At 39.1% G+C, this 26,325-nt stretch overlaps 1 protein-coding gene across 2 annotated transcripts in view; it reads left to right on the plus strand.

Annotated features, from left to right (window-relative positions):
- Positions 1-5: 5 nt before the first annotated feature.
- LOC113667305 (SWI/SNF complex subunit SMARCC2) overlaps positions 6-26,325 on the plus strand; it is a 39,910-nt gene continuing 13,590 nt past the window's right edge. The window contains exons 1-34 of one of the 2 annotated variants that reach the window (XM_089182650.1): positions 6-322; positions 496-567; positions 1,472-1,522; positions 1,644-1,729; positions 1,951-2,032; positions 2,140-2,232; positions 2,431-2,500; positions 2,726-2,795; positions 2,892-2,967; positions 3,479-3,565; positions 3,937-3,967; positions 4,269-4,315; positions 4,753-4,774; positions 5,049-5,106; positions 5,451-5,504; positions 5,614-5,659; positions 5,970-6,000; positions 6,187-6,255; positions 6,767-6,825; positions 7,312-7,493; positions 7,932-8,003; positions 8,856-8,969; positions 9,414-9,567; positions 9,964-10,052; positions 10,387-10,426; positions 10,763-10,816; positions 11,702-11,831; positions 12,435-12,557; positions 12,754-12,870; positions 13,023-13,105; positions 13,573-13,695; positions 14,268-14,402; positions 15,695-16,022; positions 17,036-17,420. In XM_089182650.1, the coding sequence (XP_089038776.1) occupies positions 212-322; positions 496-567; positions 1,472-1,522; positions 1,644-1,729; positions 1,951-2,032; positions 2,140-2,232; positions 2,431-2,500; positions 2,726-2,795; positions 2,892-2,967; positions 3,479-3,565; positions 3,937-3,967; positions 4,269-4,315; positions 4,753-4,774; positions 5,049-5,106; positions 5,451-5,504; positions 5,614-5,659; positions 5,970-6,000; positions 6,187-6,255; positions 6,767-6,825; positions 7,312-7,493; positions 7,932-8,003; positions 8,856-8,969; positions 9,414-9,567; positions 9,964-10,052; positions 10,387-10,426; positions 10,763-10,816; positions 11,702-11,831; positions 12,435-12,557; positions 12,754-12,870; positions 13,023-13,105; positions 13,573-13,695; positions 14,268-14,402; positions 15,695-16,022; positions 17,036-17,319 (3,243 nt within the window). In that variant the 5' untranslated portion in view covers positions 6-211 and the 3' untranslated portion in view covers positions 17,320-17,420. Of the gene's footprint in view, positions 323-495; positions 568-1,471; positions 1,523-1,643; positions 1,730-1,950; positions 2,033-2,139; positions 2,233-2,430; positions 2,501-2,725; positions 2,796-2,891; positions 2,968-3,478; positions 3,566-3,936; positions 3,968-4,268; positions 4,316-4,752; positions 4,775-5,048; positions 5,107-5,450; positions 5,505-5,613; positions 5,660-5,969; positions 6,001-6,186; positions 6,256-6,766; positions 6,826-7,311; positions 7,494-7,931; positions 8,004-8,855; positions 8,970-9,413; positions 9,568-9,963; positions 10,053-10,386; positions 10,427-10,762; positions 10,817-11,701; positions 11,832-12,434; positions 12,558-12,753; positions 12,871-13,022; positions 13,106-13,572; positions 13,696-14,267; positions 14,403-15,694; positions 16,023-17,035; positions 17,421-26,325 lie in introns of those variants that run through there. The other variant, XM_089182651.1, reaches the window with a different exon arrangement.

Here is a 26,325-nt window from a genome sequence, read left to right on the forward strand (position 1 = left end):
TCCGAATATTATTCTTTTTTGTTTAAGAAATTGATAGATAAGACCAATAAATTTCAGGAAATGTTAAGAAAAGATGTCCTCTTAGGATTAAACTTTTTTTCCAAGATGAAAATGAATTCTTCAGAACCATGTACGTTTGTATATAGGGGACACTTTGTTCCGCATAAATGCAAAATATGCACCTCTGTTTCGCTTGAAACAATAAACCAACATGGCGGCACGGAAAAAGGATGGCGCTCCTGATTGGAAATACTACGAATCTCTCGATACTATTGCTCTCTTTGAACCGGTCAAGCAGTATCTGCTGAAAAACTGTAAAAAGGTTAGAAGTCATTTTATATGTTCTAGGTTCAAACTGAAAATACATCGTGCTATAATGTATTACAATCGTTGTCAAATAAATTAGATTCGTGATGAACACATGGCTCAATTAAATAATAGTTTGAGTCGATAGTGCTCACACTGGATTTCCCGTAATCGTGTTATCTTTTCCAGTATGTGCAAGTGGAACCACCTACGAATAAAGCTCTCGCTACACTTACAGCACAGCTGCTACAATTTCAAGAAGTACGTATGTTTATTACGACAGGTTACAAAAGTTCACTGTACATCTTTAACATTCTACATTGGATAACATGAAAATCCATCTAATTCTAGAAGCTCTGGAGTATTGATGTTCCGTTTTTTTCTTTTGGTTAAAAGAGTTAAGTTACCAAAAATATATTTAGGTTGCGAAATCAATCAGTTCAAATGCTAAATTAAACCAAGAACTTTTGTTAATACAGTAATTGCGTTAATTAAGGTGAAATGAATTTTACGTTGTATGTTTCCGATTGATCGATTTAATAAATGAACATTTTATGACTCAGAACAATCGATCATGACATGATCTTGGGTATGAAACCTTTCAATTTCTAGGACTAGAAATATAATTCTCTGAATTGTTGTTTGTTACATATTTTTGTGTTGGCTCCTTATGAGCATTTGATTTATTATCAAAACATGATCGAATCCCCAATTCGATCAGTAATTCTTGTTCTTTCTCATTATCTATGTGGTTTTCTGGGAAGAGGAAGAGATAATTCAATTTTGGTGGCACTAGTATGTGTAAATTGGATTATAATTCAAGTTATCAGAGTGGTTTTGATTAAGTGATGTTTAGCTAATACCAATAAGAAAGTAAACTCAATGACAAATCAGAAGAAAGGAAACTTAAGTGCCTGAAGTGTGCAAAAACAGAAGCCACCAAGTCATGATTGGTGTAAGTTTTGTATCTGACTGGTTGAGACATTGGCGCAAAACTTTTAGACCAATCATAGAGCAAAGTAAAGCAAAACAAATGCAATCTCAGATTACTTTTGACACTCAAAGTGAAAATTGCTCTCTTGGCTACATTGCGCAGTTCTGGTAGTTACATAAAAAGGTTATGATTCATTTTAATGGTATCTCAATCATGGTTTACTTCTTCAAGGATAACTTTGGCAAGGATGTTAGCAAGCAGGCACTTTTGACTAAACTACCAGTAAGTTTACTTTTTTTTTGTTTACTGTTCACTTTTGTTGTTTTTATACGTTGTATTTGTTGTAATTTTTACCATCATGTGATGTTTAACATAAGTTATGTTTTTATTTCTGATGTTTCAGATGAAGATGTTCATGGATTACTCTTCAGGTGGCAGTCTATGTGTTATCTTTGCAAATGTATTTAAGACCAAGATGGAGCAAGGATGGTGAGTTCTTCATTCAGGACTGAGTTTCATGTACATGTTCATTTATATGTGAAACATTAAAAAATCAAAAAGAAAAATTTAATAAAAAATACCCAGAATGTTTCTGTCTTAATCAAGCATATGACATGCACCAATACTTAAATGAGGTGGATGTTAGATTCTTTCAATAATACCATGTCTGACTCAGTCATTTTTCCAATCTTTTTCTTTGTTACATGCAGGAGGAGATTTGACTTCCAGTCTCCATCACGAATGGATAGAAATGTGGAGCTCTTCTTGAACATGGAAAAGGCATTGAGAGAGGTTAATGTACAGTCAAGTGGCATGATCATACAATTATTCTTGTGTCAAGACTCTTTCCAAAGTATTCTATTCTTTTCTGATTTTTCCATTGTTGTTGTTTTTATTAGGCTAAACTTTTGAGCGTGCCAAATGTGTTCATTACACCAGAAGTGGATCCACGACTTGCTGCCAAATTAAAGGATATTGTCAAGAGGCACAATGTAAGAATTTACAATAATTTTAATCTTTTCACTCACAGAATTGATTGTTTGCTAGATTCTTCTTACAGTTGTAATACACTGTCAAGCAGACGAGTTAAGAAAACTGAGAAGATAATTCTAATTAGTTTAAGGAAATTGCCTTTATATAGCTTCAAATTCTCACCAGTAGCCTTAACCCTCGATACCCTTTTTTTTCAGGGTGCTATAACAGAAGACAGATCAGAAGCAAGTCATGTTGTTTATGGCCCTCCTCCACCTTTTCCTGAAGGTTTTTACTTCTTTCTTGTTGTATTTCTAGACAGTTAAAGTTCTACTGATCTCAGGCCTTATAGCCTGTAACCTGAAACGTCAGCTTTAGAACTCTTTATGGTGGCCAATTTACGTTATCAACTCAGTTGATAATACTAAATTACCCTCAGCTGTTAATGTTATATGATTTCTTAACAAGTTCTTTCGGTATTTACTGTATTCCCATTATAATTTATACCCACAGAGGAGTGGCTGAGGCCTCTGCTAAGACAAGACAAACAAGTTCTAGTACATTGGTGGTATTACCCAGACAGGTTTGGAAATTTCTATGCCTTGACAATTTTTATTTGCTCTACCTTCTAATTACTATGAGTATAATTTTTTAAAATAAATGTTTACTCATTTTCTAGCTATGACACCTGGGTGCCATCAAGTGACATCGAAGATGAGCCTCAGCCAGAGCCCCAACACCAGGGACCCTGGCAGGTAACCGAGTAATGAACTAACATGACATGTACCCGTCTGAATTTTACTCAAATTTAACCAGCAAGAATATGTGTTGACTTTGACAAAGGACTGCTGTCTACCTGCTAAAAACCATTTTTTAAGTACACTATACGTTATTAGTGATTCACAGGGAACTCTTTCATTGGTTCTTCAGCATTCTCAATATACTTGTTTATGGAGTACTTTTTTCCACATATGTTGGACAAAGTAAAAAAAGGAAATAGTTGGGCATGTTTGATTTTCCTGTACACCATACATACAGTATACATGTACGAACTGTGCTCTTGAGCATATTCTAAGCTTGAACCATTGGCAGTAAAGATCATGAATGCCCATTAATCTATATTTGGGAATGCAAGTATTTGTGTAAACTTAGTTCAGTATAAATTAAATTTCAGGGCAAGTACTTTTTCTCCCTGACATTTTATAATTTAAGGGAGTGTTCTTCAAATATGTTCAGGCATGAAACTTTTTTTTCGTTAATTTGTAGGTGAATGCTCGTTGGTTGACAGATCTTGATGTTTTCAATGAGTGGATGAATGAGGAAGATTATGAGTTAGCTGATACAGATGGCTCTGTGAGTTTTGATCTTTTTTTGGTGTTCCTGCTAAAATACTATTTATAAGAATTGCCATGTACATATATCTGTTTGTTCTTTGGGCCACTCTTAAAACATTGCATTTAAGTAAACTGGCAAATAGTAAATTACAACTACTGAATGTTAGTTTTCTTTTTCTTTGTTTTCCTTCTGATTCTCCTTTTTTTGGAAATGTCAACTTACCAAATTTTTATGTCATATACATGTATATGCAAATGTATTAAAAATTCAAGCTCATATATACATTTACAGTACTTCCTTAGGCATTTGAAATGAGATTCAAAAAATTAAATTACGTACAGATTTTTTATTGTGCCTTTAACGGTATTTTTCATTTTTTTTCGTCTCAGGGCAACAAAAGAGAAACATCCCCAGCATTAGGTTAGTACATCAGTGCTACATGTACATGAATATGAGTTAGAGGCTGGAATACAAACAGCAGGTTATGCAAAGTGGGCTACTCATAAGATTCAGAACATTTTATATAAAATTATATCCCTCTTGGCTGAACTTTGCACATCCATAAGTTTCTTCACAAAATGCTGATCACTATTTTTACTTTGGAAGACTGAAAACTATCAGTCAAAGAGAGAGATCAAACTTCTGACTTCCACTTTTTGGGAACTGTGAAGTTAATAACAATATTTTATGATGTTGATTCGAAGTGTGTGTTTCTGAACAGGAAAAACAAGAAGAAAAAGCTTAAGAACAGGTGCCAGTTCTGATGAGGTACATGTATGTTTGAGTTCTAATCATCTAGCCATATTTTCTATGTGTCTTCCTATCACACCAGTGGCTTTTTTTGGAGGAAGTTCCTTTTGTAATGGTGCAAGAATGAGTGCAAAGTATACATGTAAAAGGAAAAGTATGCCCCACAACCCAGTCCTGTGCTTTTTAATTTGCCCACAGGAACTGGTTTTTGAACATAATTAGCAACCATTACATTTATTGTTATTCATCACATAAGGAATTCAATTGCATAATGTATCACTATGATTTTGCATGGCTCATTATTTTAAATTTTACCTCAAAACGAATTCTACATGTGGATATGACAATACAATGTAATTCAGCCTTCTTAACCTTTTGATAAGAGGAATCACAAGACCGTATCTTTTTTATTTCTGTGTGTATCCATTACAAAGCTTTTTCTTTTCATTTTGCAGCAACCAGGCAGTCCTGATGGAGGTAATTTTTAATAATTACAAACCTGTGGCCTAGATAAGGTTCTCTCTCTAAATGATAGAATGCTTTTATCCATAAACTAATGATAAATTGTTAAAAGGGTTTGATACCTGCAGATATTCATTTTTAAAATGAGCAATTAAAGAAACAAATTATTTCTTTTTACAGGTTATGTGAGGGCAGTTAATAAACCCACTTGTAAGAATAATCCATTTTTCTAAGATTACATACACCTACATGTTTTTTTACACTGCTAAACCTGACTCTTTATTTAAAGGGAAATCTAAGAAAAGAAAGAGATCCCCATCACCTGATCTAAAGAAGAAAAAGAAAATGTAAGTTGACTTTAATTTCAGAATGTTAACTTTGATGTACTAAATAAGGATAATTTCTGATACAGGTATACCAAGCTTGGGCTTAAGCTGGGCTCAGGAGCCACAGGCTACTAATTTTTGTATTTGGGTGGCTTTCCTAAATTCACTTTTATGAAAACTTTTAAGACCAGGACATATTAGATTTCTGAGAGGAAACCTGAGGGACTTCGGGTGCCTCTTGAAATAATACAGTTGAAAACATATCAGAGACTTTTCTCTTCAGATTTCATTTCTTTTGAATATGAAACAGTATTTTAAAGTGATCCAAAAATTGAATAATGCGGAAGAATATATTTTCTTGATAGAGTGGGACCAGCAAATCCGAAGAAAAAATCTGGAAAAGAGGAGGAAAATGATAGGTACTGCACAGATTGATTTCATTTGGAATGTATATGTAAATGAAGCTAACAATTTGAGCATCGTACTGTCAAGTGAGGGCCATCTAACGGTTTTCTTCGTTTATTTTAGTGACGATGCTACTAAAGATCTTCCTGATCCATCACCCATTCCCAATGTAAGTGGTTATCTACACTGTCTCACCTGTGTTTCAAGTTAAAGTAAGTTCACAAAACTCGAAACTCGACTCGAGCGTCTAGATGCTTGACTCGAGCGTCTCGATACTCGACTCGAACGTCTCGATACTCCACTCGAATGTCTCAAAACTCAAATCGAGCGTCTCGAAACTCAATTCGAGCGTCTCGATACTCGACTCGATCCTTGATCCTCGATCCTCGAAGTTTTCGAGGATCGAGAATAGAGAATCGAGTTTTAAGAGACTGTCAGCTCACTTTTGAGCGGTACTGACGTTTTTTTCCTGTTTATAGGTTGAAGAAGTCTCTGCTTCGAGTACCTCAGGTAAGAACACAAACAACGTAACAAGGTTACGTATCATACAGATTGTCATGTAACCAGGATTATAATGTTGACATGAGGGAGGAAAACAGTTCGTCAGCTAAACAAATAAAATATATGAAAACGCAGATTTAAAAACATTTAAATGTAGTTAATGTTCACTTACACTGAACATCTGTGCTTTCATAGGCTCCAAGGGAAAAGAAGCTGATCTACAACCTTTGAAAGGAAATTCATTGACGGACATTTCAGATTCAGGTTAGACACTAGTACCAATAAAGATCTCGTCGTTCTCCATCCCTCATGTACTGTGTACCTTCACCCAACCCCCCCCCCCCCCCTTATATACATGAACCCATCCTAAGGCAATTATCTGTTTCCAGTGTATTTACGCGGTAGACCGCGCTTTTCACGTTTTTTCGTGTTCTCTCAACACCCCGAGTATGTTATTACGCGATAAAACGCTAGAAAAATGCGTTTTATTTGCCCTTGTAAAATTTGTCATTTCTTTTGGTAGACTTGTCAGCAAAATAAACAGTTGCTTAGTATATTTGGGTTAATTCATACATGATATCAATAATGATTCCAGTCACTTAATCTTGAATTTTAGACTAAAGAAGCTTTCGATCTTAGAACTTAAAAAGGGGCTTATGACAAAGACTTTTCCCGCCCTTCTGTATTGACGTTCCCAGCGCTTACTCACTTTTGCAGCTATCTTTTACTGCTGTAAAATTGAAAAGAAATTTTTACCCTTCGTCTTCATGACCAGGAAAGCCAGAGGGTGCCGATGTGGAAGAAATGGAGACCGAAAGTCAAGCGGATACACAAGTATGATGGTTACTTCTTTCAGCTTTTCTTTCTATCAGGTTTTGCCTAGTACATGTATTTGGGTCTCTAAAGAAAGGGCTTTGCTGTAGTAATTACTTAAAATCCTCAAGTTCGTCATGTGCAACCCTTGTCCATCGTCTTCATCCACTGTCATCTCATTTCCTTTTTGGTTGATGCTTGCCCCTCACGGGTTTGGGTAGCTCACGAGAAAAGCGCCTTTCTTTTTTCGAGTGACGAGTGCGAGGCAACTGCGAGGAAGCATGAGGAAAGCGTGCGTGATTTCTTTCCTCGTCTTGCCGCCATACCGCCCTCTACGCTCCATCTTAAAAACATCAAAGAAAGGACGCTTTCTACGCAGGTAACCCTGGCAAAGGAACATGTTATATTCTATTGTAAAGCTGCTCAAAGTCTCTTGATATCATGTGGGAAGTTTGATAGTGGCATTTGAAATGCCCCTATATATTAATTTACCTTTGAACTGTTAAGGATCAACCCGAAGACAGTACAGAGCAGTCTGCGCCTGCCTCACCTTCATCCAGCCAGACGAAAGATGGAATCTTCAAAGAACCGCTTGTCCTGCAAGACACAGAAGCTCACGATGAGAACCTTACAGAGCAGACGCATCACATCATCATACCCAGTTACGCCTCTTGGTTTGACTACAACAGGTATGAAAATGAATTAACCTGTTTTTTTACTCTTTTCCTGAACTCATATTTTTATGCTGAACTGTTATTTGTGATCAAGGCAGCTTAGTCTACGTGAGTTGACAATTGTTGAACGATGCCGAGCAATTTATCGAGACGAACCGAGTGAAATAAAGTCGGGTCAGGGTTTTTTTACATGTATGAAGAGACAGTTGTGGTGCGTTGAAGCAGTACAGATACATTCGTCGAGACCTACTAGAATACCGCCACTGCATCTACGTTCTACTAAGGTACAACTGCGTGTACTTAGGAGTGACGAGTGCTTCTACAAATGCATGGGTGAAAATTATAGAACAAGTGAATCGATGGCTGGAACCCAGTCACCGTGTGGTGCTTGAAACGTACTTTTTTCAAATAAAAGCGATTATTTTTTTGTTATGTACTTCTTTTTCTGTACAGTGTCCACGCCATTGAGAGAAGAGCTTTGCCGGAGTTTTTTAACGGAAAGAACAAATCCAAGTCTCCTGAAGTGTGAGTAACTGAGCGGGGAGGATTCGTCAACGTTTCGATTAAAGTGTGCATGTAAACGTAATATAAGAAAGATTCTCAGTCGCCCCATTCATTTTTCATTGCTTTGTTTCAATTTTTGTATTTCGTAGTTTCAAAAATCTATCGCTATCCAAGTTTATGGGCAAGGGCAGAATTTCCTTCCCAGTTTTTTTGCGTTTTCTGCGTTTTACCTCACTTGACAGACTAACCTAAAGAAGGGAGACCAGTCTGGGCCAGTTCTTTTGCGTGTTTTGAATTTTTTCAACAGAGCCACATCAAGGCTTCTGCATCTGAAAAATTTACTTCAACTCAACATTCTTAAATTTAAATTGTGAAATTGACAAAACAAAAGACAAAAGTTTTGTTCGTCGTAAAAAATCACAGCTGTGCTTTACTTTAATTCCGTTATTCGCACTTTACAAAAAGGGTCTTTGTACACGAGATTTACGATGGGCCCGCCTCTGAAATTACCATGTTTCAGTTTTGAGGATTTATTTATTCTTGAATGTAGCATTTCGTAAGAAAGAACTTAGTTTATTAATTCTGAAAAGTTTTTGTTTTATGCTTACGAAAATTTTGAAAACATGCGTAGATACTTTCGAACTGCATGTGGTGACAAGTTAATGTTAGATAGCGAACAGTTTGAACCCGAGAGTTGCAACTGATTCGGTGGTGTTGTTGCTTGGGTAAGGTTAATCTTGAAATGGTTGTTGTTAATGAAAGGGCGTGAAATTTGACAAACTTTTAGGGATAACTCTCCAGAGTGGAATGAAGAGTTTATATGATTCTCGTATCAATGTTCTCCTTGTAAGTCTGTCGTTTCCTTCTTTAAAGGTATCTGGCTTGCCGAAACTTTATGCTCGATGCTTATCGACTGAATCCAACGGAATATCTGACTGCTACAGCTTGCCGGCGGAATCTATGCGGTGATGTGTGTGCGATTGTGAGGTAAGTAAGAACTGATATCTTTGTTCGTCAGGACCATCCAGTCTCTCTTGAATCATGTTGACTGAAATGAAATACGTTAGAGGTTCTCAGAAGCGCATCCATTGAGTGCTTCTCTCGTTCAATACCTCCATTTCAAGTTGAAATTTGGAGTGTTTGATTTGTAGTGGGAACCCGGAGAAATATCCTCAGAACAATGAATGAGAACCAGTTACAGAGTCAACCCATATGTGACTCTAGGGCCTAGAATTGAACCTGGATCACAAAGATGAGAGGTGACCCCCTCTCAATATTGTTCCATCCCGGCCAGCTCCACTTGCGCCAGCCATACCCCCTTCCCACGTGTGACCTACCGACTCACCGTTTAATATGCATTGTTACTGTTCGTGAAGCCTGTGCTTCCTATTACACGGATTAGGGTTGACACGTGCTTTCCTCTTATTCCAGGATCCATGCCTTCTTGGAGCAGTGGGGTCTGATCAATTATCAAGTAGACGCAGATGGCCGTCCGGCGCCTATGGGGCCACCCTCTACATCTCACTTCCATGTGTTAGCAGATACTCCTGCGGGTTTACAGCCTTTGCAACCTGCGAAAGCACAGGTAGCAACAAAAAATCATCCTGTTCTACCAACGAACGAAATTCTCTCTATGAATGATCGGATCTGACCGGCGTGCTCTCACTGTTGATACTGAAATGCCCATTTAATGAACCGGTTTTCTCTGTGTACGCCTTCCCTTTTTCCTCGATCGAGAAACACGTTTTCGAAATGAAGAAGAAACCAAATCAGGGTAGATTTCATCGGATTATACGTATACAATATTTAATCTGATTTAAAACACTATCCAACGCCTTTTTGGGCGATACTAAGGGGAATGTAATCTTACGGAGACCAGTTAGCTTTTAAAGGTTACCCTGGGATTATGACCTATGTGAGCATTTCTGTTTCCTACCTTGATATTCTCCTAACTGTACCCTATCTGCTCGATTTTCCCCAGATTCCTGCCTCCCAACAAATCATCCAATTCAAAGATGACCTGGGAGGAAAAGAGACTTATAAGAGCGGTGTGACAGGAGCAAACTTTGGGTAAGATGCCGAAGATTAACTAATTTGTTATGGCTTGGCTTACAGCAGAGACATAGCAATCATATCCATGGTTAGCCTGCGAAGAAATCGTTTCCACTCACGTGAAGATATGGCACGAGGAGAGGCTAAACAAAAACAAACAAACAAACAAACCTCCCCACTCCCCGTAATTTTCTCCTTATTATGCGTTTGGGCGGCTACCTCTTATTTCAAAAGACTGCCACACAGGCTAAATCATGGTCATAAATTGAATCATAATTATTCGATCAAGATCTGTCGTAACGGGCATCATGCACTTTGTTGACTTGCTTTATGTTTTTCCTTCGTCTTTCAGCCTTCGTTCAGACCAGTACCTATCTAAAAAGAGTCAAAAGGTAAAATGGAAGAGTTTGCTTTTATGACAAAGAGATCAATTTGTCTAATCCTCATTTAGGAAATGTTGATTTTACTGTGTCCTGCTATAGAGCTACAATTGCTATCTTTTTCACCGTTTTGTCTAACGTGGCCTGACTTCCTCACTGGGCATATAAAAACGAGGGTGGAGGGGTGGGGGAAAGGTTAAGACCCAGTGTTCTCGCGTAGAGGTCAGGTTTTGCCTAGAATGTATTTCTGTCAAAGTGTAAGACACTATGACTGCTTCTGTAAGTTTGCTTACTCAGTCATTGTGTCTATAGCATTACAATTTGTCTTTTTTTGTGATTATCATGCAGGCTGCAACAGCCACAAAGGAGTGGACGGAACAAGAGACACTCCTCCTTTTAGAGGTACTTTCACATGTCCATGAAATGTTAGCTTGTTAACTCCTTCCCACCGATATAGAACATCACAGGTTTCGGGAGCCTTTTTTTTTTTGTCTTTGTGGTATTGTGAATCCTCTCGAAGACTTTAGCGGTTGAAATATTTCAGAAATGTGTTATATGTCGTGATTTATTATTTGTACAAACTGTACATGAAGATGTTCTCGTGCTTCAATCCTCTCAACGATCCGAAAAATTTACTGTTACCCTGCAGATTTATTCAGGACTCGGCGCAGGTACTGTTATGTCGCTTGGGTATCAATCAGTCCAGTCGAACGGGCTACGGAGCTTGTACATTCGCTAACCCAGGGCGTGAAATTAACTTTTTTTTCTGATAGCCACTTGGCTCCTAAATTCTTCAAAGTGGTAGCCAATTCAAAAAAAGTTGGTCGCCATTTTCAAAGACAAACAAAATCTTTCTTTACGCTGTCAGCGTTCTAGATAGACCCTCCAAAATTAAGTTAGGGAAAAGATCTTTAACGTGCTACAAAGTGGACACTAGGATGGATGATATACAACGTTCAGGCTCATCTAAATCCAAGATGGCGTCTAGTTATCGATCGAGATGCATGTGCTACGTTTTGGAAACAAACTTAACGAGGAAATTTGCCGCGGATTTATCTTTGCAAATCTTTTTAATTCGCTATATCTCTTGGTGAGGTTATGATGAAACGTTCTAGTGGCCAATTTGGCGACTAACTTTCAGGATTTGGTCGCCAAAGTGAAAAATTTCGGCGCATTGGCGCCTGTATTAGGCGCAATTTCACGCCCTGTAACCCTAGAAACTGTACCAGAGTCAGTTTCAAAGAAAAGTACATATTAAGATTTATTTTGATGATGTATCCTTTTCAGGGCCTGGAAATGTTCAAAGACGACTGGAACAAGGTGGCTGAACATGTCGGAACACGAACTCAAGATGAATGTATCTTGCACTTCCTTAGGCTTCCGATAGAAGACCCGTACCTTGAGGATGTACAGTTGGGTAAGAGTCTAGATGCAAACAGTTATGATAATTAATGGCTCTGTGATTGGTGCAGAAAACTCGCGTTACTTTCTCAACTAATCACATTCAAAACTAGAACCAAGCGCGACTCGGTCAATCGCGTTTTCCTGCGCATCAAGCAGTTTGCCCGGTTTTAGTCTGACTTCTCATGGACTCCTTGCGATACTGGTTTTTCTTTCCTCTGATTGATTGGTGATTGGCTGTTGCGATAACTTTGGGTTTGGTTTTTTATGACATGCAGTCGAAATGCGCTCTAATATTTACCATCTGAACCTGACACTTTGACACTGCTACTGGAAAACATTTACTGGTTGAGATTGCGTGGAATTGCGAGAAGGATGTTGCATTATAAATTAGATATTGGTTACTTAATTGGAAGTGTTTATAATATCCCTCGCCTTTTGGTTTTGTTCAAAACTTTCTGTGTTATGTTGGTGCTTTCGACTGCTTCCCTAAAGTTCGTTGAACCACGGAGATGCTCAAGCATCACTTTTATGTTAGGTGTAATAGTACAAATGTTGACGATGGGGGTGTAAACTCAGTTTAATTCACGCCTATTCATTGTGGTTCTCTTTTTTTTAGGTCCCCTATCACACCAGCCCACGCCTTTCAGTCAGCAGGGTAACCCTATCATGTCTACTGTAGCTTTTCTTGCTTCTGTTGTGGATCCTCGGGTCGCCAGCGCTGCTGCTAAAGCTGCTCTAGGTGGGTAGCTGTTCAATTTAGTCTGTTATTTTGGCCAAATTAACAGTCCTGGTATGAGATAAGTATTTGACTTTTCTTTGACGTTATTTTTGTAAGTGATTGTCACGCAAGGGTGGATATCATTGCTTGCCATTGCAAAACCTTCCGTGACGAAAGTCGAACATTAAATTTGAAACACAACTCTTTTTGTCAATAGAGAAGTTCTCTGAGATGAAGGACGAGATACCGCAGTCAGTTATTGATAGCCATGTTAAGAATGCTGCAAATGCACGAGCGGAGAAAGTGAAGCAAGAAAACTCAGACGAAAGCAAAGGTAGCATGGACTGTTTTCAATCTCCTTGCTGTGTGGTTAGGTTTTTGAGCTTACACGTCGAAAATTTTACCTTTCTCTTACACATCACACTGCATAGCAAAACTGATCGTGCAACTGTAAATAAATCCTTTAATTTTCCTTGTGTTATTCAGAAGAAACACCACAACCTATGGAAGTGAATGGAAGCCAGGCAACTGTCCCCGAGGGAGGAGAGACACGAGCTCAAGATGCAAAGGTCAGAGTTAAATGAAGATGAATTTTAAATTTATTTTTCTTGTAGCTATCGCTTATTTGGGAACGTTTTTGAAGCCTTTTAACTTTTTCCGTATCTTCGTTGTTGTTGTTGTTTCGTTTGTCTCCTTAAATATGAAAAGCGGGGAACCTGTTCGTCCGTTTGTTTGCCTGTTTGGTTTGTTTGATTGCTTGTTTACCCTTTCGCCGTACCCTTACCTAGTCAATACAATGTACTAGCGCTGAGAATCTCAACGAAAAAAAAAACTGTTTCAATTTTGATTGAACAATTTATAACGAATGGATAATATCCTCGAGGAATCCATGAGGTGGTTCGCCCTGTTTGAGGATGTCCTTATCAGCATCAGCAAGTTTATCTCGGTCTGTAGTTGTACTCCGACCTCTGTCTTTACAATTCGTATATACGATGTTGTAAATAATTTTTGTCAATCTTTATGTTTCTCACCTCAGGCGGAAGAGTCTTCCGAGCCAAGTAGCCAAGCGCAGAACGGCGAGAAAACACCGGCTATAAACGAAGAAAACATTGCGAAGGCGGCGGCTTCAGCCCTAGCAGCCGCTGCAGTCAAAGCAAAGGTACATGAAACTAAAGAACGATCATAGGTGCTCTCTATTCTGATCGGCACAGTCGATAAGGCGGCCAACTTTAGTTTGTAGGCAACATGCCAAACGTTTCCTTTAAGTAGGCGTCTGAAAGCAAGGCACCTCAGATTTCTGAAGATTTGAGTACACAGCTTTAAATCACACCGACCTGTTCTTAAACAATCGACAAATTTCCTCTTTTGACTCCAATCAAGATAGACCCTGTCCGTTGATAACCAAACTCTACATCATAATGTACAATGTACAATGTAGCTACAAAGTGGTTTTCGATTACGTGCACACCAAGTAAGCCGTGATCAGTGTTTGAGACGATTTTTATTTCGTTAAGATGTCGATGACCTCATCCACTAATGGCTCTGTTTCCTCACAGTGACAGACTATTTCATAGGATATCCTAACACCTCGAGTTTTGTCAAAATGTTCTGCCATGTGGTATTTAAATCACCTTTGTGCTCACCATTTTCTTCTGTATGATATGATTAATATTTGGAACTATTGCTGTTTGTTCGTCTTATCTGTTTCTGTCACGGTTGCTTCTCCGACAGCATCTGGCGCAGGTTGAGGAGCGGAAGATCAAGAGTCTTGTAGCGCTTCTTGTGGAAACTCAGATGAAGAAACTGGAAATTAAACTGCGCCACTTTGAAGAACTTGAAACCATCATGGACCGTGAACGAGAAGCGGTAAAGCTGTTTTTTAATTGTTAAAGTTAATTCAATAAGGAGATTATTTTGAATACCATTCCTCTGTATCTACCATTAATCATTTCCAAAAAGGGTTAAGTACAAAAAAGGGACAACGTATTATCTTCAGCAATCAAATTCAAAAATGCAATCTATTATTTAGTTTAGTAAGTCTCCTAAACCCTTGACCCCTTCGAGTGACCAGCGTCCAATTTCTTCAGACAATGCCTCCTCAATGACACGTTAAGGTCACGACAATAGAGGAAACGATCACCAGTGACAGAAGCTCCTGATTGTTAAACAAATTCTCCTTGTCAGCATCCTTGAAAATATATAGTGTACCGTTTGGAGAATATTTGGTAATGATGTTAGGGTCAATTGAGCACTCCTCTTTCCTGGGTTGTTGTTGTTCTTTTTTTCGGTTTCGATGTTTCGTTTTCTTATTTTGTTTCATTGTCCGCGAATGGGCTTCCCGCGTAATTATGTCCCTCTTTTTCCTGCAGAGGAGTGTCATTGAAGATTAAACATGTTCAAATAAGAAATGAAAGAATTGGATCTGTTGATGTTTTTTGCTCGTTATTTTTTTCCCTTTATCTTTCATTTTTTTTTTTTTTTTTTTTTTTTGGTTTGGGGAGAGTTTTGCTGGGTTAGTGTTGGTCCCGTAGCACAAATTTTGCCGGCTCGCGTTTCTCACGGCCTCCTACTAAGGACCTTTAGCAGTTAGGAAGGCAACGCTAAGGAAGACGTCGATATAAAAATGAACATATAGTTACAGTTGGAATCTCGTGAATGACTGTATGTGTTTACCATCTCTTACGGCGTCGCAAGTTAATCTCAGCATAACGTCTGAGCGCGACACTGAATTCCAAATGGAAACTTAAATAATTTGCCGTCGGGGTTTCCTTTCTCGGACTACGCAACTTTTGATGATTTCACGTTTTTATTTTTCAGAGGACGGCGAAGAAATGTACGCTATTTTTAAACGCGTGTGCTTAGCCATTCTGCTCATTAGATCTTTTATTTTACCACATCCGCGTTGCTGTCGCCGTCGTGGTTCGCTAAAGGTCCCACACTTCTCGCGAGGGAAGAAGCGCTTATGCTGAAGTGCTAGAAATAAGGGCCTGCTCGTATTCACATAGGAAAAGGATTCAACTGATTAGAGACATGTTCCTAACGAAAAAGTCCACAAGCAGAGCGTGCTCCTGTTTCATGGACAGGCACAGCTCCTCTTGTTCGACTCAATGTGCTTGTGGCTCTTCGTAACCACTCTTCATGTTATATTTTCCCTCTAGTTGGAATATCAGCGTCAACAGTTACTCGCTGAACGACAACAATTCCATCAAGAACAATTGAAGGCCGCTGAGCTGCGCGCTCGAGCCGCTTCCGGTCACCTTTCCCCGTCAGCTGCCTCTCCTGCGCAGCTGCAACCACAACCACAGACATCCCAACCTCAGCTGCAGATCCCACCACAGCAGCAACAACAGCAACAACAACAACAGCAGCAGCAGGCACAGGCACATCAACAGCCAAAGCTTAGGCATTCCCAGCAAGCCCCGCCCACGGCTCCTCATCCAGGTGCCACCAGCCAAGCGCCACAAGTCGCCAGCCCCGCGCCACAAGGTAGGAAACTCACAGGAAAAAAGAGGGAGCGGGTCAGTAAATCTTGGGGGGAAAGAAATCTCGTTTGAGAGCAGAAATGGCATCAAAAGATATAAAACTTCAGTACGTTCTACTCTTTTTGCCATCCCATTTCCAAGCTAAGATGCTTTCGCTTCAAATTTTGGTTTAGTTCTAGGAAATCCTCTGATAACGTCACATCATGGAAAGATTTCAAAGGGTGGTTTATCTCGGGGTGCACAAAGCTTAGAGTTATGCTGGTAAAACCTTAAGAGGATGCGAGTGTAATTTCAAACCGTTATTAGCTAGAGGATATATTTTAGATCAAAACGCAAGTCTTTGAGGGTTCGTTTGAGCTGACGTGGGTAAGTTTGAACCGACAAGGGTGTGTGTTGCTTGAAATGAGAAAGTTTGTCTGAGAACTTTTTAATTTGTTGCAAAACGTGGTTAAATAGACTTTTTTGGAAAGTTTGTGAAAAGATCAAACGTGATTGGTCAAATATGATGCGGGAAATCTGTTTTCTTAGAGCAAAATGTCAGGAATGTATTTTCAAATACATATTCTGAAAAAACTTTTAATGGCTCAGCTCACCATATTATCTACAGGCTTCGTAGAGGTTCCGGAAAATCTGGAAAGTCATGGAATTTTATTTTGACATTTTCCAGGAATTGAAAGTCCTGAGAAAAGACTAAAGGCCCTTGAAAGTCCTAGAAATCTGCTTAACTCAAGAAATAAAATTTTCAGAATTTGCGTTATAAGAAATATTTGTTGACTGCAAGGAGAACTGATTTTGAAATCTCGGTAATGAAAGGGTGTAAGGCGAAATTTGGAGTCCTGGAAAAATTAATCCGAGTCGTGGAAAGGTCTTTAAAATTTGTTTCTGAAAAAGGGTACGAATCCTGTCTCAATAGCTCAGTGTTTGAGCATCGGATCGTAAAATCAGAATTTTTTTTCGTTTTCCCATGGTCATGACAAGACAAAAGAAATCTTTCTGTAAGGAGAATTTTTTTTTTAGTTGCAGGTAACAGTCAGCCTGGCGGATCCAATCCACCGTCCGCCTCTGCCTCACCAGCTCCAGTAATGAATCCTGGCTCTGTTTCTCAGATGGGCTCCCATCCTCATTCTGGCTGCAGTACCCCGGTGTCATTCATGGGATCGAATGCTGCCTCCCCTGCATCAGCCCCGAGTACCCCCAGTAACGCCCCCTTACCTCATGCTGCCGCTGGCCAGGTCGCTCACGGGCCCGCTGACAATGCAGTTTCGAGCCCAGTTCCCCCGAACCAAAGCATGATGGATTAATAACAAAAGAGAAAAACATTTGTCAATTGTTTATTTTCTTTGATGCTAGTTTGTGTAGTTTGTTTCTTTGTGAAGTATTAAAACGTTTTGTACTATTGGTATCATTGGTTAAGTTTTGAACGATACCCCAGACGACTTACAGCAGGCTTGTAGCATTCTGTATTTTGTAAATTCTCTTGTATTTTAAATGTATAGCTGAACCCCGATAACTCTAATTCCCCTCAAACTCGAAGCAGAACTGATGTCCCTTGGATTTGCCTCAAATATTAAATGTAATTTCAACCCCGATAACTCGAAACCCCGCAAACTCAGAACGATTTTTACTTCCCTTCAGGTACTTTTCTTTGTAATTTTACCCTCGATAACTCGAAGCCGATTTTCGCTTTTGCGTACTAATGAGCCATAATATTTTGCACCGGAAAATTATATTTGATCTCATTTACTTGTGGTTTTCATGCTTTTGTTTTGTTTTGTCGTTTTTCTGCTCTTACATTGCTAGAAATCGTACAATAAAACGCATAAAACCTCCAGATCTTTAATCAAGTGTTTCTGGTTTTTTTGTCCAAACCCCAATAACTCAAAACCCCGATAACTCTAAGTAACTTCAATTTCCGTTGACAATTCGAGTTACCGGGGTTCAAACGTAGTGATATAATCCAGCTCCAGTTTTAGAGGATGAGGTTTGTTGTAGATAACGTAATGAAGAAGGTAAACTTCCTCAGAGGAAGGCTTTCACTTGAATTGATTTAAACTCCTCAGAACTGCAGAAACTTGAAATTGTCGAGAAAAATCTTTGGCGGGAACACACCGACTTATCATGAGTGAAACGTTATTTTGATATAACATTAAATTCTCAAAGAAACTATTTGGGGCTAGATGGGATAATAAGCTACACTGTACTCGGATATAAAGGGCGAAAGCTTCCCTATGACACAACATCTGGGTCATTCGTAACATTTCTAGCATGCTGTAGCTCAGCTGCTGGGAGGGAGGTTTCTTGCGTCGTTGTCTTGTCACGCTTATCGGAGCTTTAGTGAACTCGTCTATCATGTCTAGTGTGCAGAGGAGATGGTTTGATCCTTGGCATTTCTTTACCCCGCTCCACTGTTGTTGTGGAGACGATTTAGTAAACATACATATTGTGCTTGGTCAGCAATTCATTGCTAATTGCTACGCGCGTAACAGGATCACCAACTTGTGAAAAATCTCTGTATTAAATTCTATCTCGCGTTTTGCGCAATTTTTGTTTTGTGAAAAGCGTTGAAGAGGTAGCGGAGGTAAGAGGGCTTCCCAACAATGCAACTGGGATAAAACGTCTCTTCACGCAAGGTTTCACAATTGCTAATTTTCTAATATTTACATCAATAATAGGTGAGAAAATTTCGAGTGAGGATAACAGTGCTAGCGAAGGAAATGAAAGCAAACAGACAAATTTCGAAGGATACATTTCCTAACTGAGTCAAGGTTTGGGTAAATGCGATGTGAGAAGCCGGTATGTCAACCAACGAAGAGCCTCCGAAATGAGTGCGATTCTTCGGCATAGAACAACATCAGCGACTTGTGCGACCTACAATTTCTCAGAGAAAGATGTTTCGACGAGCGTGGGACAAAAAAAATCTGAGTCCCCATGAGAGAGCAAACCTCAGACCTTCGGATTCTGCGCTCCGATGCTCTACCAGTGAGCCACAGAGACTCGTCGGTGAGCAAGTTCCATTATGATGTTCATGAATGACACGCGTCCTGCATGCTTCTAGGATCCGACAATGTCGATAGCGTCATTTTTTGTAAATATATTGTGAATATTCCTCATAGGAACTCGGATTTTTTTCTTTGTCTCACGCTCGTGACAGGACGAAAAACGTCTCTCTCTATTTCTTTAACGAGCTTTAAAATTACCATCTTTCTTATAATATTTACAATCTTTTTGTCCTGCATCTTTCAATGAAAAATAGAAGTCATCCACCCCATCCAGCTGATCTCCCTCCAGATATATTTGAAGGAACCCTACATAGAGTAAAGGGGGTAATTTTCAAAAGAAACTGTGGTGCTGCGTCGATGGGGGAGAATAACAAGATAATTTGGTTTCGTCAACTGAGTTGTTAATGTAAATTGGCCACCGTAAAGAGTTTATTAAGAGTGAATTCGTATCCAGTCAAACCTGTGATGAGCAGACACCCCCGGGGAATGACTATTTCATGTACAGAATCTCACTTTAAAATATTACTTTGATTTTGGTGGAGAAACATGGATTAAAAATTACTTGACAGATTATTCTTAGTTTTACTTGAGTGGTCCACCTTTGAGTGACCGCTCAATACAGGTGGAGGACAGCAAAAACAGGCCTTTGGAACTGACAAAAGGGTAACAGAGGTAAAAATCATTACAGTGATTAAGGCGAGGCAAATTCTGGACTTTGACAACTGAGAGATTCGGGGTGACCGGTAAATACTGGCTAGACAGTGTAACTCGTATCTTATAGGCTAATGAGACGCAGAATATTCTTGAAACCTGTTTGGGTGCGCGTTGGACTGTTCAAACATGTGGTTACTGTGGTTAGTCGAGAACATTCTGTGGAGACAAAAGGTCATGGAGGTGCACGCCTATGCTTGGGGCTTTTGAATATACTTGCCTTTTTGCTGATTTTTGTGACTTTACAGTCAGTACCATCCGACGGGAACCGCCGAAATTTTCAGGGGGAAAATTCAGCAGTCAAGATATATTTGAATAAATGTTCACAACTGCTCTAAATTGTTCTTCTCATTAGCATTTATTAACAGACTCAATAGCTTGGAACGAACTCTACAAATTCCCTGTATTGAATAAGCGTATTCACAAGTCAAGTTACTGATAAATGGTTATGCAAGCCTCGGGTAGATGTTATCAATTCAAATCACATAATTAACTTTTCATTGATAATCAAAGCGGAGCAACTTTAGAATGTCTGGCTACTCATTTACATCATGCGCTTATATTATCCATTGTAAAAATGCTAAAGAGATACTGACTAAAACTTTAAAATATTTACATCGAGACAATACAAGAAAATTGCGGCAAGAAAGCCATACTGTTGTGATAATGTTACGGACATTACTTAACCAGCTTAAAAGTAGTGGGTTATATTAATAAACTTGCAAATCAAAAAGAATACTGCCTCAATATTTGGTTATTTACATGTAAGAATACAGCATGTTTCACAAGGAAACTTTAGTCCTTACGGTCTCAAACAAAGAAGCAATAATTATAAGAATGCATTCAACAGCAGAGTAACAAAACACAAGACCACTACTTTCAGTGAACACTAACACAAGGGAGTAGACGATCGAAGACATCTCATGAATCATTGCTTAAACCATTCAGGCAAGTACTCCTGTGTAGTAGAATCACTTTAATTTCACACTCTTCAGCAATCAAATTCTCAAAATTTTTATCACATATTTACAGTGGACAAGACGCTTGGAAGCGTTCAAACGTGAGCTTTTGGCCTGTGTTGTTAGCCGCAGGTATGCATCAAATTGAAAAAGCTCATTGCGGTCAAAATCCTTTAAATAGTTAAGTAAGTTAAGGAGGTTGCGTGAGAAAAGGGTTTGACTGTAATTAAAGCACAATCACTTTACCTTTAGGTGGATCTTTTAAATGTGCACTGATACAGATAACTCCATCCCTGGTCACTGAAACTCCTTCAATGCCGTACTCCTTCTCCACCTCAAAATGAATGCTGCGATCAAACTTGCCAGCGTTGTTGTAAATCCGCACTTGTGAGGGAATTTTAGCATCCTTCGAATGTGAGACAATGATGAATTTGTTACTGATATCATCGTAGGCTATGGCACGAGCATTATTTACTTCGAACAACCTCTCAGTTTCTTTTTTCTCCAAACTAGATTTAGACTTGCAATCTTTGATCATGTAAACAACGTCTGAGTCTAGTATCACAGCGTCGTTATCACTGGTGATTAGCATATCAACAAGGTTTTTCGCTCCTATCAAGATTTCCTCTTTTTTAGCCCTATTAGCTCCACTCTCATTAAACACCTTACATTTACGTACAAGGTACTGCGAGTCTGTCAAACTTTCACTAGGAGAGTCGACTAAATCGGTTTCTACGCCTAAAAGAAGCAGCTTCTGATCATGCATAACTCTTAAGATTTTTGCTTTTTCCACCGATTGACAGAGAAATATGCTTTGAGAACTGTCGCTCTCTAGCTTCTCAAAAACAAATATTTCATCAATAAAATCTTTAGATTTTTTCATTGTCACTTGCAGCACATAAATACAGTCATTTCTGTCGGTATCTATGCTCTTTAGCTTTGGTTTGCCGACAGCACGTTTTTGCGGAGGAACACTGAAAGAGGACAACAATCCTCCAGTTGTGTCAAAACGTTTAATGAAACCATCCACCTCGTCGATCACTAATAACTGTCCCAACGAGTTTGTAGCAATTCCAGTTGCTGATTTGAGATTTCGTTGCTCCTCGCCTTCTTGTTGGCCAAAGGACCGTGTCAAACAGCAGTAGTCCATATCCTGTTCACTTAGTATTCCCGCCACTCTTGAGTCACGAAGAGGATCTATTTCCTTGTCGCGAACTTTAATGCAAGGCAATAGTAAGAGTCCTCTTCCGCCCAAAATTTTCGTGACATCATAGGCTAGACGATTTATTCGACAGACTGCGGAAATAATCTGCCTACGTTCTTCCTTAAGGGGTTTTGCCCTTGTACCTCCCTCCAATGCTACAGAGAAATTTTTCCTAACTTCCGGCATGCCATGAAGATCTTCAAGGCACGATAGACATGTTGGCGATACAATTGAAAGATTTCCATCATTTTCCAGAATTGCCGCCGTCAAACGAACGTTCATAGCAAGAACACGTTCTGGAAGGTGTAGAGTGTCGTTTCCGGAGGCTTTGGTGGCTTCCTCACGAGCTTTAGTGAAATATTTCCTCGCCTGAGACAGTGTTTTTTGCTTTGACTCTTCAAGATTAGAAATCTGTAGGTCTTTCGTTTCCCCAATTAAAATTGAAGTGATGCAACTTAAATAAGCTACCGCTGTGTGAGGGTCGGATCGAAGACTTCCTTCCGCTTCACCGCCTTCGTCCAATGTTTCTGTGCTGTCATCGCGGCTTTGATCTTTAACCAGTAACGTGACTAGGATTTTTAATCCGTTTTTGAGGTTAGTTAAACTTGCTACAAGATCGCTCTTTGCTCCCGCATCCAACTTCAAATTGATGCTTCTTATTGAGTCTGAGACCCAGCTGTGTAGTTTCTGTTCCATCACATCGCCATCTTTCAGTTTATTCGCCGCATAACGTCGGCTTTGTTTGACAAAAAAACCGATGGCATTTTTCAGAATGGATGCATCGACGGGAACCATGGTTTGTTTGAAAGAATATCCTGAATGAGAGAGATTGTTTCGTTGTCGTACTCGGTAGCCTAAATCTCGATAAAGCTAACTCTCCTTCTAAAAGAAAGGAAAGCAGTGTGCCGCTTTTGGTTGTTTCTGTTGGCCCTAATGGTTTGCCTACGAGCTTTCAGTTTCCGAAGACGCCGACGATGTAATCTCATCAATCGTCAGCTTGGGAAAGACACAGGCAATGTCTTTAAGTAGTTTAAGGCCTGGGTTTTATCTTGGTTCGAGACCCCCAGCAGAGTTTCAAGATATTCAATCAAAGAGTAGTAACATGGCGGCTGATCTTCGATTAGAGCGTTCGCGTTTTCGAGGAAGTTAAGATCGATTTCTAGCCTAAATTTCAGGAGACGCTGTTTTTTCGCAGATGTAAGGGTTACAGTTGAGGTGAATGTTGGTTTTGTGTTGTTTTCTAGAAATTAGCTCCGGTTTGCTGTATCTGCGAATTCACTAATTCGTACAACATTCATTAAGAGCGTTCAAGGAAAACGCATTTTTTTGGTTTATTACTGGGATACCTGTGGTAGCCCAGTCATAAAACGCCTTTGTTTTTTGTCGTCTTTTTTTCCTCCGCCACAAAATGGAAAAATTGCGCAACAGTAACCAGTGGTCATTGGACCCTCAACACCATGGCAACTAACTGTGATCCAATGAGGGTGAAGGTGTTCATGTGCTGATCGCGTGTGTTATCTTGATTATGATTGACGTTGTCATGCACGGACAGGGCCGGGTCACACGACGAACCACGAAATTTTTGCCCTTAAAATTCTTTTGTTGGCTCTCTTGTATTTGTTCTGGGGTTGTTGTTCTGGCCATGGAGGTTCCAAGTTTTTGGGTTACGATTACCTGGAGCTTTATAGACGCATACACAAGTCGTATTGCTCGCGGCCAATCCACACTAACAGATGTTATTGAGCGGTATTTTTGGAACGGATTGAGTCGCGAACGCTTGAAGGCCATGGAAGCCTTGTATGCCTTGTATGCCAAGTATGCCATTGTTTTAGTTGAAAAACGTACAAAAAAAGGAAAATCTGAAATCTGAAACCAAACTGCATGTATTCTATGCAATCTATTGAACAACGCTTCTACCGTGACTAATGGTGCAAACTGCTTGTGAAACTAGAGAGTAAATACAGGAATGGCTCCGAACTGTAATTGGATGATAAAAATAGTAAAAGTTAATAAGTCATATCTTAACTCCTTGCTCGTGAGTATTGTTAACCGCGTGTCTCGAAGCGGAACAATGAAATATCAATGTGGAAACGCCGATGTGTCAAACAAGAAATGGCTACTTACATAATGAAGGGAAAGCAGAGTCTATCTTGCTCAGCGAGGTCGTTCAGCGATATGCCGGCGATAAAAAAGTCATCCGCTGCCAAGCTCCGCTGACAAAACTCATTTAGTCAGTTTAGGCGGACGACCAAAGACCATGTGTATATTAATTTGTTTTCGTTCTGGCAAAATAATTTATTCACTGAGAGAAAAAGTGAAAGAGTGATTTATTAGGTTCTTCTTATGTTGAAGTCTACAGTGCTTGCAAATGAAGCCCTCTTTCATTACTACAAGGCCATGTAGTTTCTAAGTTTTAAAATAATGCAGCAACTGCATGTCACGTTTGGAAAATCACGCAATGTTGCGTGACGCTGTGACCGATGTTCTTAATTTACAGTATGCCCTGCTGGAGAAATATGGCTTGGCCGCAATCGAGGGGGTTTTTTTCGTGGAAAATTGATTTTCTAGGTAATTGTTCCCATGAAGGACAAATCCATTCATCGGGCTCTTCATCTGTTTTTGCACAAAATCTAAAGGAAGAAAGTCGCGGATTAATTTTGCTTGGTAATTTCTAACAACTAAAAACAGAACAAACAAAAAAACGTCTTACCAGTCAAATCAGTGGCAGTAGCGCTCGCACTGAATCATGTTGAAGTACCTTGACCGTTTGCAGTGATGGCACAACCAATCTTCGAACAGTTTTCGGTTATAATAAGAAAGAGTAAAATGATTTTATGAAAGTTGTTCTAAAATTAATGAAGGCTGTTGATCACATGACGTTGTATTGGAACGAGTATATCTCGTTTGCTATTGTATCACACTACTGTTTTAGACAAGGTATTTACACCACTTAAATTTAAGAGCGAATGAGTAGAACGTAAACCACGTTTTCTTTAAGAACACTAACCATCCTAACCTCATTTGCCAACTGCTTTCCAGGCATCGTCTTTAAAAAAACTTCTTCAATGTTTCAAATTTGAAAATTTTCAGCTAAAACCGCGGCACCCAAAAAATATCTCTCATCTTGCCTAAAAAATTTTTTAAAAGAAATTTTCAAATTTTCACAACTTTGCATATTCCTGCTCGTAGGTCCATCCAAGCCCTTATGGTCATTTGCCCCCGCAATAGCCTTAAGCAATGGCTTATAAATATAAGCGTTTAGTGTTAACTTAAAAAAAGTTAAAACTCCCTGAAGAAGTTTACGACAGTTAGACGAAACGCGTTAGAAGATAAAGAAGTTTTACAACTATTGTTCGCACAGCGCTGCTCACTAGTTTAGTTTTAATTTTTCTTACATATTGTTTAAAAAATTATTATTAAAAAACATATTGAAAAAAAAATTAATGAAAGTTTAAGTCGGAGCTATTCCTGTCAGCGGTGAAATACAGGAATAGCTCCAGTCTCTGGTCGTCCGCCTGAACTGACTAAATGAGTTTAGCCAGCGGAGCTAGTCAGCAGATGACTTTTTCATCACTGGAATATCGCTAAACGACCCCGCTGAACAAGAAAGGCTGCCTTCCCTTCGCTAGGTAAGTAACCATTTCTTGTTTGACACATCGGTGTTCTCACTCGCATTGATATTTTAATGTTCCGCTTTGAGACACGCGGTTAACAATACTCACGAGCAAGAAGTTAATATATAACTTATTAACTTTTACTATTTTTATCATCCAATTACAGATCGGAGCCATTCCTGTATTTAGTCGCTAGTGCTTGTGAAGAAAGACGTCATGTTGGATTCACTTGATGCCGAGAAACGTAGCTACGATAACAGTACGAATGGTATGAATTTCACGATCAGAAAGGTGAATCTTCTGGTTTTTTTTTTCATTGTAGTTTTATGAATATTCTCTTTTAATAAATACATGATCCAAAATCCTGTGTTTTTGTGTATAATGTTATTATGTTATCTATTGTTTACGCAATTGTCTTGTGGGCTAATTTCTACGAAAAGTTGTTGATGTCTTCAACAAAAGCTTCCGTGAATAGCTTCGATGAATACAACGTGTTTGAGAAAGCTGCTCATTTATCTGTTATTGTATATGATAATAAGCTTAATGATAACAATGATAAAGTATTTTCAATAAATACAGTCTGTAACTGTAGATTTCGATACAACAAATTTGTTTATTTTAATCGCCCTCGTGCGCATGGTATTCGTGATCGTTAGCCCAGCAGAATACTAAAGAAAAGAATTGCACGTATTTTGAAGAAATCCAGGAAAGTAAGACGTTTACTTCGAACCTACTTTGGAAATGCATCTTTTTACAAGTAAAGCTCGTGAAAAAATAGATGCACATGGAATCAGATGTGAGAATAAAGGAACAACGAAAT

Source organism: Pocillopora damicornis, chromosome 9 (genome assembly GCF_964200805.1).
Source record: "Pocillopora damicornis chromosome 9, jaPocDami1.2, whole genome shotgun sequence".
In the NCBI taxonomy this organism is placed as follows: domain Eukaryota; kingdom Metazoa; phylum Cnidaria; class Anthozoa; order Scleractinia; family Pocilloporidae; genus Pocillopora; species Pocillopora damicornis.